At 37.9% G+C, this 14,879-nt stretch overlaps 1 protein-coding gene across 8 annotated transcripts in view; it reads left to right on the top strand.

Moving 5' to 3' along the window:
- Positions 1-14,879, top strand: part of Taok1 (TAO kinase 1) — a 117,852-nt gene that overhangs the window by 43,337 nt on the left and 59,636 nt on the right. For all 8 annotated transcript variants that reach the window (NM_173327.2, XM_063268508.1, XM_063268507.1 and 5 more), the window contains 1 exon segment: positions 14,138-14,359. In NM_173327.2, coding sequence (NP_775449.2) covers positions 14,228-14,359 — 132 coding nt within the window. In that variant the 5' untranslated portion in view covers positions 14,138-14,227.

Raw genomic sequence — 14,879 nt, 5'->3', positions numbered from 1 at the left:
CTTTGTACTTCTTTTTAATCCTTTTTTATTTGTTTAAATACTCTTCCATAACTCTGTCCCTAGTGTCCTAATTATTGTGTCCTTGTTCTCCCGGAGTTCTTTTTGGCTCATTTTGGTGTTCTAGTTTAGTTCGTAACAGGATGCATTCCTTTTGTGTAATTTTTTGCCTTAGTTTTACCAGGAAAGTTATCATGTACTCCTAATTTAGTGCCTCACATAGGTCATGTAATTCTAACAGTTTAATAGAATCTCATTGAAATATAAAAGTTTGTTCTTTGAAGCTTTGGATAGCAGCTAGCAGTCTCTCTCTCTCTCTCTCTCTATATATATATATATATATGCATATATGCATAGATATACTGCATATATCTCAAGGAGTTCACAGACCAACTATTTAGCAATTTTTTTTTTTTTTTTTTTTGGTTCTTTTTTTCGGAGCTGGGGACCGAACCCAGGGCCTTGCGCTTCCTAGGCAAGCGCTCTACCACTGAGCTAAATCCCCAACCCCAGCAATTCTTATTCAGCATGTTTAAGAATAATATTTCTATGATCCTTTCTGGTTCTAAATCTCTGACTCTACTGTAATCTAACACAATGGGACAGCCTAAGATTTACATAGGCTCATGGAGCTGTGCTATACTTTGTGCTTTTTGTAGTTTTATACATAATTGTCTGGGCTGAAGAGATGGCTCAATGGTTAAGAGCACTGACTGCTCTTCGAGAGGTCCTGAGGTTCAATTCCCAGCAACCACATGGTAGCTCACAACCATCTGTAATAGGATCCAATGCCCTCTTCTGGTGTGTCTGAAGGGAGCAACAGTGTACATATATATATGAAATAAATAAAATAAATCTTAAAAAAAAAAGTCATCCTAGTTTACAGTCAATCTTCAGGTGAGCCTGAAGACGGCTACAGTGTACTTATATATATTAAATATCTTTTTGTTTGTTTTTTGTTTTTTTTCTTTCTTTCAGAGCTGGGGACCGAACCCAGGGCCTTGCGCTTGCTAGGCAAGCGCTCTACCACTGAGCTAAATCCCCAACCCCTAAATATCTTTTAAAAAATGTACTTGAGTATACCATTTTCAGGCCTTTTTTTTTTTTTAAAGATTTATTCATTTATTATATATAAGTACACTGTAGCTGTCTTCAGATACAGCAGAAGAGAGGGGATCAGATCTCTTTACAGATGGTTGTGAGCCACCATGTGGATGCTGGGAATTGAACTCAGGACCTCTGGAAGAGCAGTCAGTGCTCTTAACCGCTGAGCCATCTCTCCAGGCCCATTTTCAGGCCTTTTTGAGTATATACCTTACAAGTTATTTTTATAGCCATCTAGTGAATGTAAAGTTGTACTTGTTGGTTTGCTTGCATTTCTCTAGTGATTAAAAGTGATGGCCACTTCTCATACACTTAATTACTTGCATAATACACATACACACACACATATATTTAGGATAGGGTCTCTTCCATATCTTAAAATGGCTTGTCTTGAAATCAAAATCCTCCAGGATGTGTGCTGGCAAAATATTTTCTAACATACCTAGCTATAAAATATTTTTTTGAAAGAGTCTCATATAGTCCATTTAGCCCTCAAACTTAATTGAACATTGTGATTCTCCTCTTAACACCTCCCATGCTGCCGTCATCTTTCCCATTGTGGCATTATGGTTGTACACCATCATGCCCAGTTTTGTGCTGAGGATTGAACCCAGGACTTTACGCATTCTAGGCAAATACTTTTCAACTGACTTGTATCCCCAGTTCTCTGGTTTGGGTTTTTTCTTTAGATATGTCAGTATTGCCCTTTGACTTAGTGTTAAAAGATGACCAGTTTTCTCCATTAAATAGAAAAGGATAATTAAATTAGTCCTTTGGGAGGTGGTTGAGAGGGTTAATACTTGTCTAGCATACACAACGTTTTAAGTTCCATTTCTAGCACTGCCAAAAATATAAAAATAGTGGACAGTTGATGAAGTTATAGGTATTTTCTTGATTTCAAATGGCTTATATAAAAATATGTAGCATGCAAACAAATGTACTAGATAACTTTGTGTCAGCTTGATATAAGCTAGAATTATCTGAAAGGAGGGAAACCTCAATTGAGAAAATGCCTCCATTAAGATCCAGTAGAAGGGCATTTTCTTAGTGATTGATGAGGGGTGGGTGGGTAGCCTACTGTAAGAAAGTGGCGATGACACACACACCTTTAATCCCAGGACTATGTGCTTTCTAGGCAAATACTCCCAACTGATCTGTTCTAGGGCAGCTAGGGCTATTGTAGAGAGAAACCTGCCCTTTGTGGGGAGTGGAGAAAAGAAAAAGAAAAAGGAAGAAAGAAAAAGGAAAAAAAGGAAGGAAGTAGAGTTGGGACCCTGAATCTAAATTAGGACTGGGGAAAGCATAGTAAGTATAGTAGTTTCCGAGGATCCCTAGGAGACATTTGCTGAGAAAAAAGGTAGATTGGAAGTGTTCTAGGATAGAATATGTTAGAAGGACAGGTTACTATTTGATCAAAAACTAAGTGTGTCTGGCTAATCCTTTAAGACTGAAACCCAAGTCTTGTTGGTGTATATCCCCCGTCTGTTTATCAAATTACTTGTAGGGTTCAGTAGTTTTAAGAGGGCACTAATGGGGCTGGGGATTTAGCTCAGTGGTAGAGCGCTTACCTAGGAAGCGCAAGGCCCTGGGTTCGGTCCCCAGCTCCGAAGAAAAAGAACCAAAAAAAAAAAAAAATAAAATAAAAGAGGGCACTAATAAGATGGACTAGATATCTCTCAGAGGACTGTATGTTTGTATGTTTTGTTAAGGATTTTGATTTTAAATGTCTGCTATTTGTAGTGTGTTCTGATGTGACTAAGAAAGTCACCAAGGCTTGGTATGGTGACTCCGACCAAACCAAACAGGAAGCTGAGACTGATGGATCTCTGAGTTTCAGACTAGCCTATATAAAGGTTATCTAGTGATTTCTACTAGCTTATATAGTGGTCTACATAGTGAATTCCAGGCTAATCAGGATTAAGAGAGGCCCTGCTTCATAACTTAATATGTTCTCATTGAATATTTTATAGGAATGCTAGAACTAAGCTATTCAATATGAGTAGCCTCTAGCTATCATTTAACTTAAATTTATATTAATTAAAATTAAGTGAAATTTGTTTTCTTAGTTGAAATCTTTATTTTTCTTAGCATTTTGCATGCACATGTACGTAGTGCCCAAGGAGCTCAGAAGAGGTTGTTGCATCCTCTGAGAGTTGTTAGATATCATCTGGATGTAACTGGGTTCTCTAGAAGAGCAGCTTAACTGCTAAGCCACTTCTCCAGCCTCAGATCCACACTGGAAGTGCTCAGTAGCCATGCATATTGTCATTATTGCAGAAAATTCTAATGCTTAATGCTTACTAAGAAAAAAGGTGATAGTTAATTAAAATTATAGATTCTTGCTAGGTGGTGGTGGTGGTGGTGCTGCTGCTGCTGCTGCTGCTGCTGCTGCTGCTGCTGCTGCTGCTGCTGCTGCTGCTGTACACTTTAACTCCAGTGCATGGGAGACAGAGATATGAGAATCTCTGAGATTGATGAAGCCAGCCTAGTCTACAGAGCGAGATGATATCTCAGAGGATGCAATACCCTCTTCAATTTTGTCTCAAAAAATGGAAGGAAAAAAGCCTCCAAATTTGCAAATTCCTACAGAAACTCAGATTTAGGGTTTGTTTGTTTGTTTTTTCTTTTTCTTTTTTTCGGAGCTGGGGACCGAACCCAGGGCCTTGCACTTGCTAGGCAAGCGCTCTACCACTGAGCTAAATCCCCAACCCCTCAGATTTAGGTTTTAACACACATTTAACATATATTAGAAGTTGTTTTTTCTTTTTCTTTTTTTGCAGCTATTTTACAGACCATACACACTTTGAGAAATTTTTAATTTGACAAAATTCAAGTTTAGAATGCCACATTTCTATAAACAATCATAATTTATGCTTATTAAAACCATATTTTCGGGCTGGAGAGATGGCTCAGTGGTTAAGAGCACCCGACTGCTCTTCCAGAGGTCATGAGTTCAATTCCCAGCAACCACATGGTGGCTCACAACCATCTGTAAAGAGATCCGATGCCCTCTTCTGGTGTGTCTGAAGACAGCTACAGTGTACTTACATATAATAAATAAATAAATCTTTAAAAAAAAAAAAAACCATATTTTCAGGGCTGGAGAGATGTCTTTGTTAAGAACACTGCTTTTCCAGGGGACCCAGGTTTGATTCTCAGCACCCATAAAACTCAAAATCATCTGTAGCTCCAGTTTCAAAGAGATCCGATGCCCTCTTCTGGCTTCAAGGAACACTTAGCGTGGGTGTGGTACACAAACATATATATATTCAGGCAAAATATACACACAAACTAGTACAATAGCTCATAGGTTTCTAGGTACACTTTGGTAAGCTGTCTTCTGATCATTCATGAAATGCATACACTTATGCACATGCATACAACCACACATGTATAAATATAATTTTAAAATGATAATCTCAATAGCCATTAAGATGGCTTTATATTTTATATAGGAAACTCAGAAGATTGATGTGAGTGACTAGAATATTTTGAGTTAAGTGCTTTTGAGATACTAGAAAGTCAAACTGATTATAGTAAACTTGAGTTTTCTTCTTATTCTTTTTTTTTTTTTACAGATTTTATTTATTAGATATAAGTACACTGTAGCTGTCTTCAGACACACCAGAAGAGGGGATCAGATCTCATTACAGATGGTTGTGAGCCACCATGTGGTTGCTGGGATTTGAACTCAGGACCTCTGGAAGAGCAGTCCATGCTCTTAACCGCTGAGCCATCTTTCCAGCCCATAATTTGAGTTTTATCAGATAAATGGAGTAATTTGCTTGTCTCATGCTGATTAGCTCTTTTCTAGGGCCTTAGCATATTTAAATCTTGAGGTTTTTTGTTGTTTTTTTTTTAAAGATTTATTTATTTATTGTATATAAGTACACTGTAGTTGTTTTCAGACACACCAGAGGAGAGTATCAGAACTCATTACAGATGGTTGTGAGCCACCATGTGGTTGCTGGGATTTGAACTCAGGACCTCTGGAAGAGCAGTTAGTGCTCTTAACCACTGAGCCATCTCTCCAGCCCAGGTTTTTGTTGTTAATTATTAATTTTATTAATTTATTCACTTTTGGAAATTGTCTCTTTTTCTACTATTTGTTTTATAGGGACAGAAATTAGGTTGTTAGACTTGGTAGCAGCAGCTTTACCAGTTGAATCATCTTGATGGCTACTGAGATTATTTTAGTATTATATTTATTTGTGTGAGATTATATATGTGTGTATGAGTATATGTGTTTCATGTATGATCATAAGCGACAGCTTACCAAACTGAATTCTCTCTGTCATGTAGCCAGGGATGAAACTCAGGTCATCAAGATTGATGTCTAGCCTGCATGATCTTTAACATCCGATAATCAAAATAATATAAACAATTGATTCTAGTTAGTAGAGCTAATGAATGTAAAAAATTTCTTCACTATAGGGAGTAAGACTGAACTGTGTTAAGATAGTTCTTATTTGGAGAACTATAAAATTTTTGTGAAAAGACAGAAAAAAGAGGACAGATCTAAAGTAAGTGTGTGTGTGTGTGTGTGTGTGTGTGTGTGTGTGTGTGTGTCAGGGGTGGGGAGGTTGGCAGCATGTGGGTAGTGGTGACAGTGACAGTGTTACATGTGCCATACTGAATGGATCAAGGTTGGAAGACAGCTTGTTGGTTCTCTCTATCCATCTTTATGTTCTGAGGATCAAATTCAGGTTGCCAGGCCTGTGTAGCAAGCATCTTTACTCTCTGAGCCATCTCACTGGCCCATTCATTATGTTTATAAATAAATACATAAATACATAAATACATACTCACATGCATGCCTGCCACCATACATGGCTAGCACGTGCCCCTTTTTTCAATTAATTAATTTTCATTTAATGTACATTGATGTTTTGCCTGCATGCATGTCTATGTAGGGATATCAGATTCTTTGAAATTGGATCTACACACAGTTTTGAATGGGATGGACAATTTTGGGTTTTGCAGTGTTGTCAACCTCTGAGTCTTTCTCTATTTCTTCTCCTACAGTTTCTCCCCTATGCTATCACTTTTTTCTCCCAGCTTCATGTGCATGCTTGCTCTTTTTTTATTTAATGCTTACTTTGATAATTTAGTTTTGTCTTTATGTACATGGATGTAAGACCATTTCCTGAAGCATTGGGTAGCCTCTCAGGGCTGGCATTGCTGAAGAAAACTGACTTTTTTTTGGACTTTTTTTTTAAGTAGCCATTAATCGTCAGCTACTCAGATAGGGACAGTTGTTTATACACCCTTTTTAAATCTGTGTTGGGATTTTGGCTTGTTTTAGTATTCAGGCTCTTGTGTAGGTCATCCAGCAACTGTGAGTTCATTTGTGCAGTGTAACTATACTGTCTAGCAAATCCTGGTTCAATACAGACATTACACCTGGCTCTTAGAATCTTTCTGCCCTCCTCCTCTGGAGAAGAGGGTTTTATTTTGATGTCCCATTTAGGATTGAGCATTCCGTAGTCTCATCTCTGCATGTCAGTCATTTGTGAGTCTGCAGAAAGAAGCTTCTCTGGTCAGGTTTGAGAGATGCATTAACCTTTAGAAAGCTCTGGTCAACCAAAGGTTGGGGACAGAACAGTTTGGGAATCTAGGCGTGTAGTCAGGAATTCTCAGGTGGCCTGGCTGGCTGGTAGGGGTTAGGCAAGGCTACCTGTGTGAGGTGCAAGGCTCTACAGAGTCCTCAGAAGGCAGGCTCGGATGGATGAGGTGATCTGTGTCTCATGACATCTTTTAAATTTGGGTTTTCAGCTTTTGATCAGGAGCTATACACCTCTCAAATTGATACCACCTCTCAAATATTTATTTGTCTTTGTGTATGTGTGTGGGTCTATGTAATGTATATCACAGTAGGCTTCAAAGTGTTGGATCCTATGGAAATGGAGTTATTAGTGGTTATGAGTGACCCAACTTGGGTGCTGGAATTGAGCTCAGGTCCTGTAGAAGAGCAGGAAGTACTCCTAACTGCTGAGCCATCTCTCCAGCCTCTAGATGAAATCTGTCTTCAGTGTCATTTTGCTGAATCTGAGATAGTTGTTTTGCTGATAATTTCCATTTTTGACAAAAATTCCTGTGAGGTTTTCATATTTATTAGTTAGGTTGTAGGTGTCTAAATAGAATGCAGTAAGGGGGCTGGAGAGATGGCTCAGCGGTTAAGAGCACTGACTGCTCTTCCAGAGGTCCTGAGTTCAAATCCCAGCAACCACATGGTGGCTCACAACCATCTGTAAAGAGATCTGATGCCCTCTTCTGGTGTGTCTGATACAATGTACTCGTATACATAAAATAAATAAATATTTTAAAAAAATAGAATGCAATAAGAGTAGGGTTATATCTATTTTAATCTTAAATAAAAATGATGCCTAGGATACCTAATTTTAACTTACTAAAAAAAAAAAAATCCCTTTATACCCACAGCAATCATTGTTTTGGCTGTGCTCTTCCTCCCAAATGATTAAAGCTGTGTGCCACCACACCTGGCCCACTCTGTTTGTTTGAGACAGACTCATTCTGTAGCCCAGGTTGCCCTGGAATTTGAGGCAGTCTTCAGCCTGTTGGGTGCTGTTGCGAGCCAGAATGTTCAGATTTTCATAGTCTCTTCCTCCTCCTCCTCTCTTTTTTTAATGCAAACTTCTTCCATGGTAGGCCTTGAGTTGTTCTTTGTATGATGTGCATACACCTGTATGCATGAATGTGGAAGCCAGAGGATACTGTCAGGTGTCTTCCTCTGTGGCTCTTTGCCTTTGGGACAAGGACTCTAATCCTGGAGCTTCCTGTTTTTTAGGTAGGCTACTAGCCAGTAAGCCCCAATCTTGTTTCATATCCTCTCAGTGCTGGCGTTATAGACAGGCAGGGGAATTTTTAGTTTAAGGCCAGCCTGGACAGACCTACAAAAAAACCAAAAAACAAACAAACAAAACAAAACAAAACAAAAAACCCTGTCTCAAGGAAGACAGTGTATCATATAGTCCAGGTTGGTTTCAATGTTTACTCCTTCCTGATCCTCCTGCCTCTAGTTATTAAGTTACTGGTAAAACTTAACAGGGTTTTTTTTGTTTTTTGTTTTTTTTTTTGGTACCTGGCTCTATTCTTATTGTACAGTGTTTCATGAAACGATAAAAGTTAGCATTAAGTAATGGCGCTTTATTTTATTTATTTTTTTTAATTTTTTTTTCTTTTCTTTTTTTCGGAGCTGGGGACCGAACCCAGGGCTCTACCACTGAGCTAAATCCCCAACCCCTATTTTATTTTTTAAAGATTTATTTATTATGTGTACAGCACTCTGCCTATATATGTACATCTGCAGGCCAGAAAAGGGCACCAGATCCCATTACAGATGATTGTGAGTCACCATGTGGTTGCTGGGAGTTGAACTTGGGACCTCTGTGACCTCAACCACTGAGCCAGCCCCAAGGAATGGTACTGTAAACCAGATTAAGTTTGTACTATTAAATGTGAAGAAATTTACCATTGCATGATCTTGTAATTTTTAAATGTAAGAAGGCAAAAGAGAATGGAAAAAGAAAGGAAGCCTACATTGTGTGTGTGTATACACAAATATATATGTAAATACATGCTACATTTTCTAGTTTTTGCATAGCATGTTAAAAGTTTGAGATTTAGTTTAAAACATTTTTCTCCATATTTTGTCCTGCAAGGTTGGAGTATAAAGAACAAGTTTTGGTAGAGATTTAAGCAGGGATATTGGTAAAAATGAAAGGAAGGAAGCAGAGAGTGAGACAGAGACAGACAGACAGACACTGAACAGAGTAGTGCCAAAGAGTGGACCCAGGCTCTTAGGACTGCACTGTGGCTCCTTTTCTTCTTCCCTGTCTCCCCTTTCTCTTTGTTTCTCCTTTCTTTCCTTCACCCCTTCTTCTCCTGCTCTCTTCCCTTTCCCATTTTTCTCTTCCCTCAATTCACCTCTTTCTTTCCTCCTTCCCTCCCTCTTTTCCTGTTCCTTTTTTTTTTTTTTTTTTTTTTTTTTGGTTCTTTTTTTCGGAGCTGAGGACCTAACCCAGGGTCTTGCGCTTCCTAGGTAAGCGCTCTACCACTGAGCTAAATCCCCAGCCCCTTCCTGTTCCTTTTGAAGTAGGATTGCATCACTATTTAGGCAGGGTGACTTGGTTGGAACTCTTCATCTTCTTTCCTCAACTTGCAGGTCTATGGTACCGTAGGAGAGATTATTTTATATGTTTTTTATATATAATAAGATAAGTTGACGTTCTAAATTTTATTTAGTGAGGGAGGGCATAAGTAAGTACTAGTGTGTAAGTCAGAAGACAACTTTGTGGACTTGATTTTCTCTTTCCACCTTTTTGTTTGTATTGTTTTGAGACAGAGTCTCCCTATATAGGCTTGGCTGTCCTGTCCTGGAACAAACTTTGTAAACCAGGCTAGTCTCAAACTCACAGGGATCCTCCTGCCCCTGCCTCCAGGTGCTGGAGGTAAAGGTGTGTGTACCAGCCACCTGGATAACTAAATTGCTCTTTAAGATAAGAAAGTAGTAAGATGGCACAGTGACTAAAGATGTTTGCCATGCATCCCTGACAACTTTCATTTTTGGTGCCCAGGATGAAAATTGACCCTTGAAGTTGTCCCTGACCTCTATACTAGGTCTGTAGCACTGCCTGTTTGCCTGCCCTCACACACATTTTTCACATACATTAATAGTAAGTAAAACTTAAAATAGAAGTAGTACATACATTTGTAGGATAAATGTTTGAAATATAGAAAGGATTCCTTGATTACAAATACTGTTTCTGTTGTTTCCTTCCATAGATCATCTATGTATGGAGATATAGTTTTTACTTTTATATAATGATTACTATTTTACTGTGTTTTTTAACAAAATAATATTTTTATTTGTATCAATACACCAAATTAAAGTTTTAAAAATACTACTATACTTTCCCTTGTTTCCAAGAACTTAGTGATTCTGTATATGCGTTTTGACATGAGTTTGCTGTAAGTTGGCCTCTGGTGTATAATTTTCTTGCTCAAGTGTTGGTACTTCAGACAAGCAATGCCATTTCTGAACCCAGTGATACTTTGAATAATATCTTTTTTTTTGTTTTTGTCCTTCATTTCTATATGAAATACTAGGCAGATGGTTCAAAGTATCTATAGTTTATTTCTCAACCTTAATTGGCCTTACAATTTTTTTGAGAAAAGATATTTAATCTCTAAAATTTTTTTTTCCTTTTTCTTTTTTTTCGGAGCTGGGGACCGAACCCAGGGCCTTGAGCTTCCTAGGCAAGCGCTCTACCACTGAGCTAAATCCCCAACCCCTAATCTCTAAAATATTAATAAACATGTTTATGATATCAAACTAGTCGTCAAATCAGTTACTTTATAGGTTAAGTGTGAGTCATATATTTGTTCATCCTGTTGATGACCTTTGTTGGTTGTGTTTAATATTGTAGTTATTGTTATAGTAACATGCTCCATATGTTGAAGAAAAGATAGAGTAGGTAGGCAGTCTCTGCCATTTTTGTGTTTAAAGAATCCATTTTTTTTTTTTCTTCCAGATTTGGTGTTTTTAGGTCTGAATTTCTACTGATAGGGCCTTATAATAGTAAGTCAGTTGCTTGGGGCAGATAATGTCCTTTTATAAAAAATGAGAGATTCATAAAGGAAATGCTGTGACATAATCACTGTTGACTCAAACATTGTTAAGAAATACTGAATGTGTTCTGATTATCTTGTGATTCTCTTTCTTTTACCTTATCTTGTTAATTACCTGAGTGTCTTAGGGATATGCAGATGTTATTTAATTACAAAAACTCATGTTGAGATTTTAAAGTAAGTTATATTTTTTAAAATATTTATATGTATGTTTATGTGTGAGCATATGTGTACCATATGTGTGCAGGAGCCCATTAAGGCCAGAAGAGGGTGTCAGATACTCTGGAACCGGAGTTACGGTGTTTGTGAGCTTCCTGATGTGGATGTTAGAAATGAGCTAAGGTCCTCTACTAGAGTAGTATGCACTCCTGATCACTGAACCATCTCTTCAGGTTCTTAGAGAAGATTGTAATCCCAGTGTTTGGGAGGTGCAACCATTCTCTGAGATTGAGGCCAATCTGCTCTACATAGCATATACAGTTAAACCCCGTCTTAAAAAAATAAGGATTATATGTGTGGTTTGGTGTTAGTAGCCTCAGACTTGCTGTGTAACTAGGATTGGACTTGAATTTGTTATCTTCTTGTCTTCATCTGAGTGCCATTACAATGGTACTTGTCTATAATCCCACTACAAGAAGACTGAGTCAGGAAGATCACCATGAGTTTGCGATGCCTGGGTCATTTGGCAGGATCATGCCTTTAAGAAAATAAAACATAAAAAGAAAAAGTAGGAAAAGAAAGACTTCATATTAAGTATATATAGGTATAACTCTATTGCAGTGTGGTGTTGTTACAGTGAGATACAAAGGATATGTTTTATGTACTTGCAAAGAAGTTTTCTGGCAAGAATTAAAATTGGTTTGTTTGGGGCTGGAGAGATGGCTCAATGTTTTAGAGTATTTATTGCTTTTCCAGAGGATTCAGGTTTGATTTCCAGTATGATGTCTCATAATCATCCACAGTTCTGATTCTCTTTTTTTTTTTTTTTTTTTTTTTTTTTGGAGCTGGGGATCGAACCCAGGGCCTTGCACTTGCTAGGCAAGCGCTCTACCACTGAGCCAAATCCCCAACCCCCTGATTCTCTTTTGACCTCATTAGACATCAAGCATGCATTTGGTGCACATACATACACCATACAAATTATATATACAGATAAAATTTAAAAAGTAAAACTTTTAATTTGTTCTCTTACTTCACTATAATTAGATAGGCTTAGAAGTCATATAAAGAGCATAGGAAGAATTGGATGTGACTCTTCCTCTTTAGAAGTTTAATGAAAAACATTCTAAAAGATTATTTTTATTTTATTTTATTTTTTTGGGGGGTTCTTTTTTTCGGAGCTGGGGACCGAACCCAGGGCCTTGCGCTTCCTAGGTAAGCGCTCTACCACTGAGCCCCAAAAGATTATTTTCGATTCCTGAAATTAAGTTATTTAAAAGAAAATACCTGGGGTTGGGGATTTAGCTCAGTGGTAGAGCGCTTGCCTAGGAAGCGCAAGGCCCTGGGTTCGGTCCCCAGCTCCGGGGGGGGGGGGGGGGGGGGGGGAATAAATAAAAGAAAATACCTGACTTGTTACAGTGCTTACTTACTAAGGTATAGTAGAAATCTGAGCTTTTATATGGTAACTCACTTAACACTTGAAAGTACTTTATATAAAGTAGTTATTAAGCAAAGGATACAGTTTATGAACTCAAAGTTTATGAATAGTGATGGAATTTATATCTAGCCAGTTTTATTCCAGAACCCAGGTCCTTATGCTTCTCAGTTATGAACTCCATTTTTAAGCACTAAACTGATTTAAAGGAATTGGTAGCAGAACCATCAAATAATTTACTGGTTCTTTCTTTTTTTTTTTTTTTTTTTTTTTTTGGGTTCTTTTTTTCAGAGCTGGGGACCGAACCCAGGGCCTTGCGCTTCCTAGGCAAGCGCTCTACCACTGAGCTAAATCCCCAACCCCTTACTGGTTCTTTCCAAGTCTACATATGGAAGGATTCAGATAACAGCCATATTTTATTGTATTAATCAGGTGAATTAATTTTGTGAGAAACCAGTTGTCTGTTAAATTTAGACTTTCTTTTGCATGTTTCTCTTTTAATTTTAATTTGTGTGTGTCTGTGTGTAGGTAAGGTAGAGATAGATAAGAAATAGATACATGAATCAGTGTAAGCATGTACTTGTGACACATGTGAGGGTCAGAGGACAACTTTTGGGAAGTTGCTTCTACCTTGTGTAACATCTTAGAAGCTTCTATATGGGACTTTTTCTAGGTTCCTAGGATTGAACTTTTGATCATCAGACTTGAGGAGCAAACCCCTTTCTTTACCTGAGCCATGTATTTTTTTGTGTGTATTTTCCTATACATGGACATCAATTATAAAAGAAATTCCTGTTGTAAAAAAATACCTTCCCGGGGCTGGGGATTTAGCTCAGTGGTAGAGCGCTTGCCTAGGAAGTGCAAGGCCCTGGGTTCGGTCCCCAGCTCCGGAAAAAAAAAAAAAAAAAAAAAAAGAAGAAGAAAAAAATACCTTCCCAATACATTGTGGGTTGTTGTGATTGTGTGTGTATGTGTGGGAGGGTGTTAAATTTTATTTTGTTACTTTTTAAATTATGTGTACATATGTGTCGGGTGGTGGATGTGTGTGTAACTGTGCGTATGCACAAACCAGAAGAGGATATCAGGTCTCCAAAGATAAAATTAAGGCAATTGTAAGTTGTCCAATATGGGTGCTAGGAATCAGTAGCAGTACATGTACTTAACTAATGAGCAATCTCTCCAGAAATTTATTTTCTTTATTAAAAATATACCTCATGGGGCTGGAGAGATGGCTCAGTAGTTAAGGGCACTGTCTGTTCTCCCAAAGGACCTGTGTTTAGTTCCCAGCACCCACAGGGCAGCTTTGCAACTTTAACTCCAGTTCCAGGGTATCCAGACATCCTCACACATATAAACATGTAGACAAAACACCAGAACTTACAAAATAAAGATAAATTGTTTAAAAGAAAGATGTCTCAGTAATAGCCATGGCCAACCTGGAACACCAAGAGACCTACCTGCCACTGCTTCCTAAGTGTCAGGATTAAAGGTGTATGCTGCCACGTCTGATGGGTTATCACATACTCTTCTAATAGTCTGTTAGCTGTCTCTTCTGCTCACTTTGTCACATTTGGGTAATTTAAGCAGTAGAAAGCCTCCCAAGTTTTAAAAGGTGCAGCTAAAATTAAAATGAACTGTATTATAGAAGGCTTTGCTTTTAAAGTGCCTATACTATTTTTTTTTAACATTCTAGACCTGATACAATTTTCTAGATAATGACTGTGGATGATCTTTTAATTATTCTGAGCAACTCTTAAATTTTCTTTTTTCTTTTTCCTCTTATTTTCCTAGTTTATGCCAGTGTGGCTTCATTCATACAGATGAACCAAGCTTTGGGATAGCAGTATAAAATTAGAATCAGACAGCTGACTGCTCAGCAGGATGCCATCAACTAACAGAGCAGGCAGTCTAAAGGACCCTGAAATCGCAGAGCTCTTCTTCAAAGAAGATCCGGAAAAACTCTTCACAGATCTCAGAGAAATCGGCCATGGGAGCTTTGGAGCAGTTTATTTTGTGAGTTAAAACACTTGATGTCAGTGATGTTGGCGTAAAAAATGGTAAAGAGACAGGAAACTTGCTGAGTTACAAAACAAATCCGTTCTTTCACTGCTTTTTACACTATGTCAACTATGCATTATGCAGGCAATGGCTTTTTGCAGCTGACATCAGTTGGATGTCCTCTAATTCAATTCCATTTCAAAACTACCTAGAGATACTGCCATCTAGGCCCAAGCCTATAAAAAATGCCATCCACTTTGAGTTGCCAATTGAAAGCTCCAGGTTTATTTCCACTAACTATGGAATTGAGATTCTCCAACCCTTTCTTTGGGTGTAATTAAAATTTTAAATCATTAGAAATTTAAATTAAATCATTAAAGATTTTATTTTAAATAATATGGTCAAAAGATCCCTAGGATGAGGTCTAGAATCCTGCTTGGTACAGGAGCTTTTCTGTCTATATGGAGTTATGGTATGTCAGTTTCTTGGTCAAATAGTGGTGTTCTCATCTTCCTCACAGATTCCTAGTCCTTTA

The sequence above is a fragment of the Rattus norvegicus genome, chromosome 10, assembly GCF_036323735.1.
Source record: "Rattus norvegicus strain BN/NHsdMcwi chromosome 10, GRCr8, whole genome shotgun sequence".
Taxonomy (NCBI): domain Eukaryota; kingdom Metazoa; phylum Chordata; class Mammalia; order Rodentia; family Muridae; genus Rattus; species Rattus norvegicus.
Note: the sequence above shows the minus strand (reverse complement) of the source record. Positions and strands in the feature narration are given on the sequence as shown.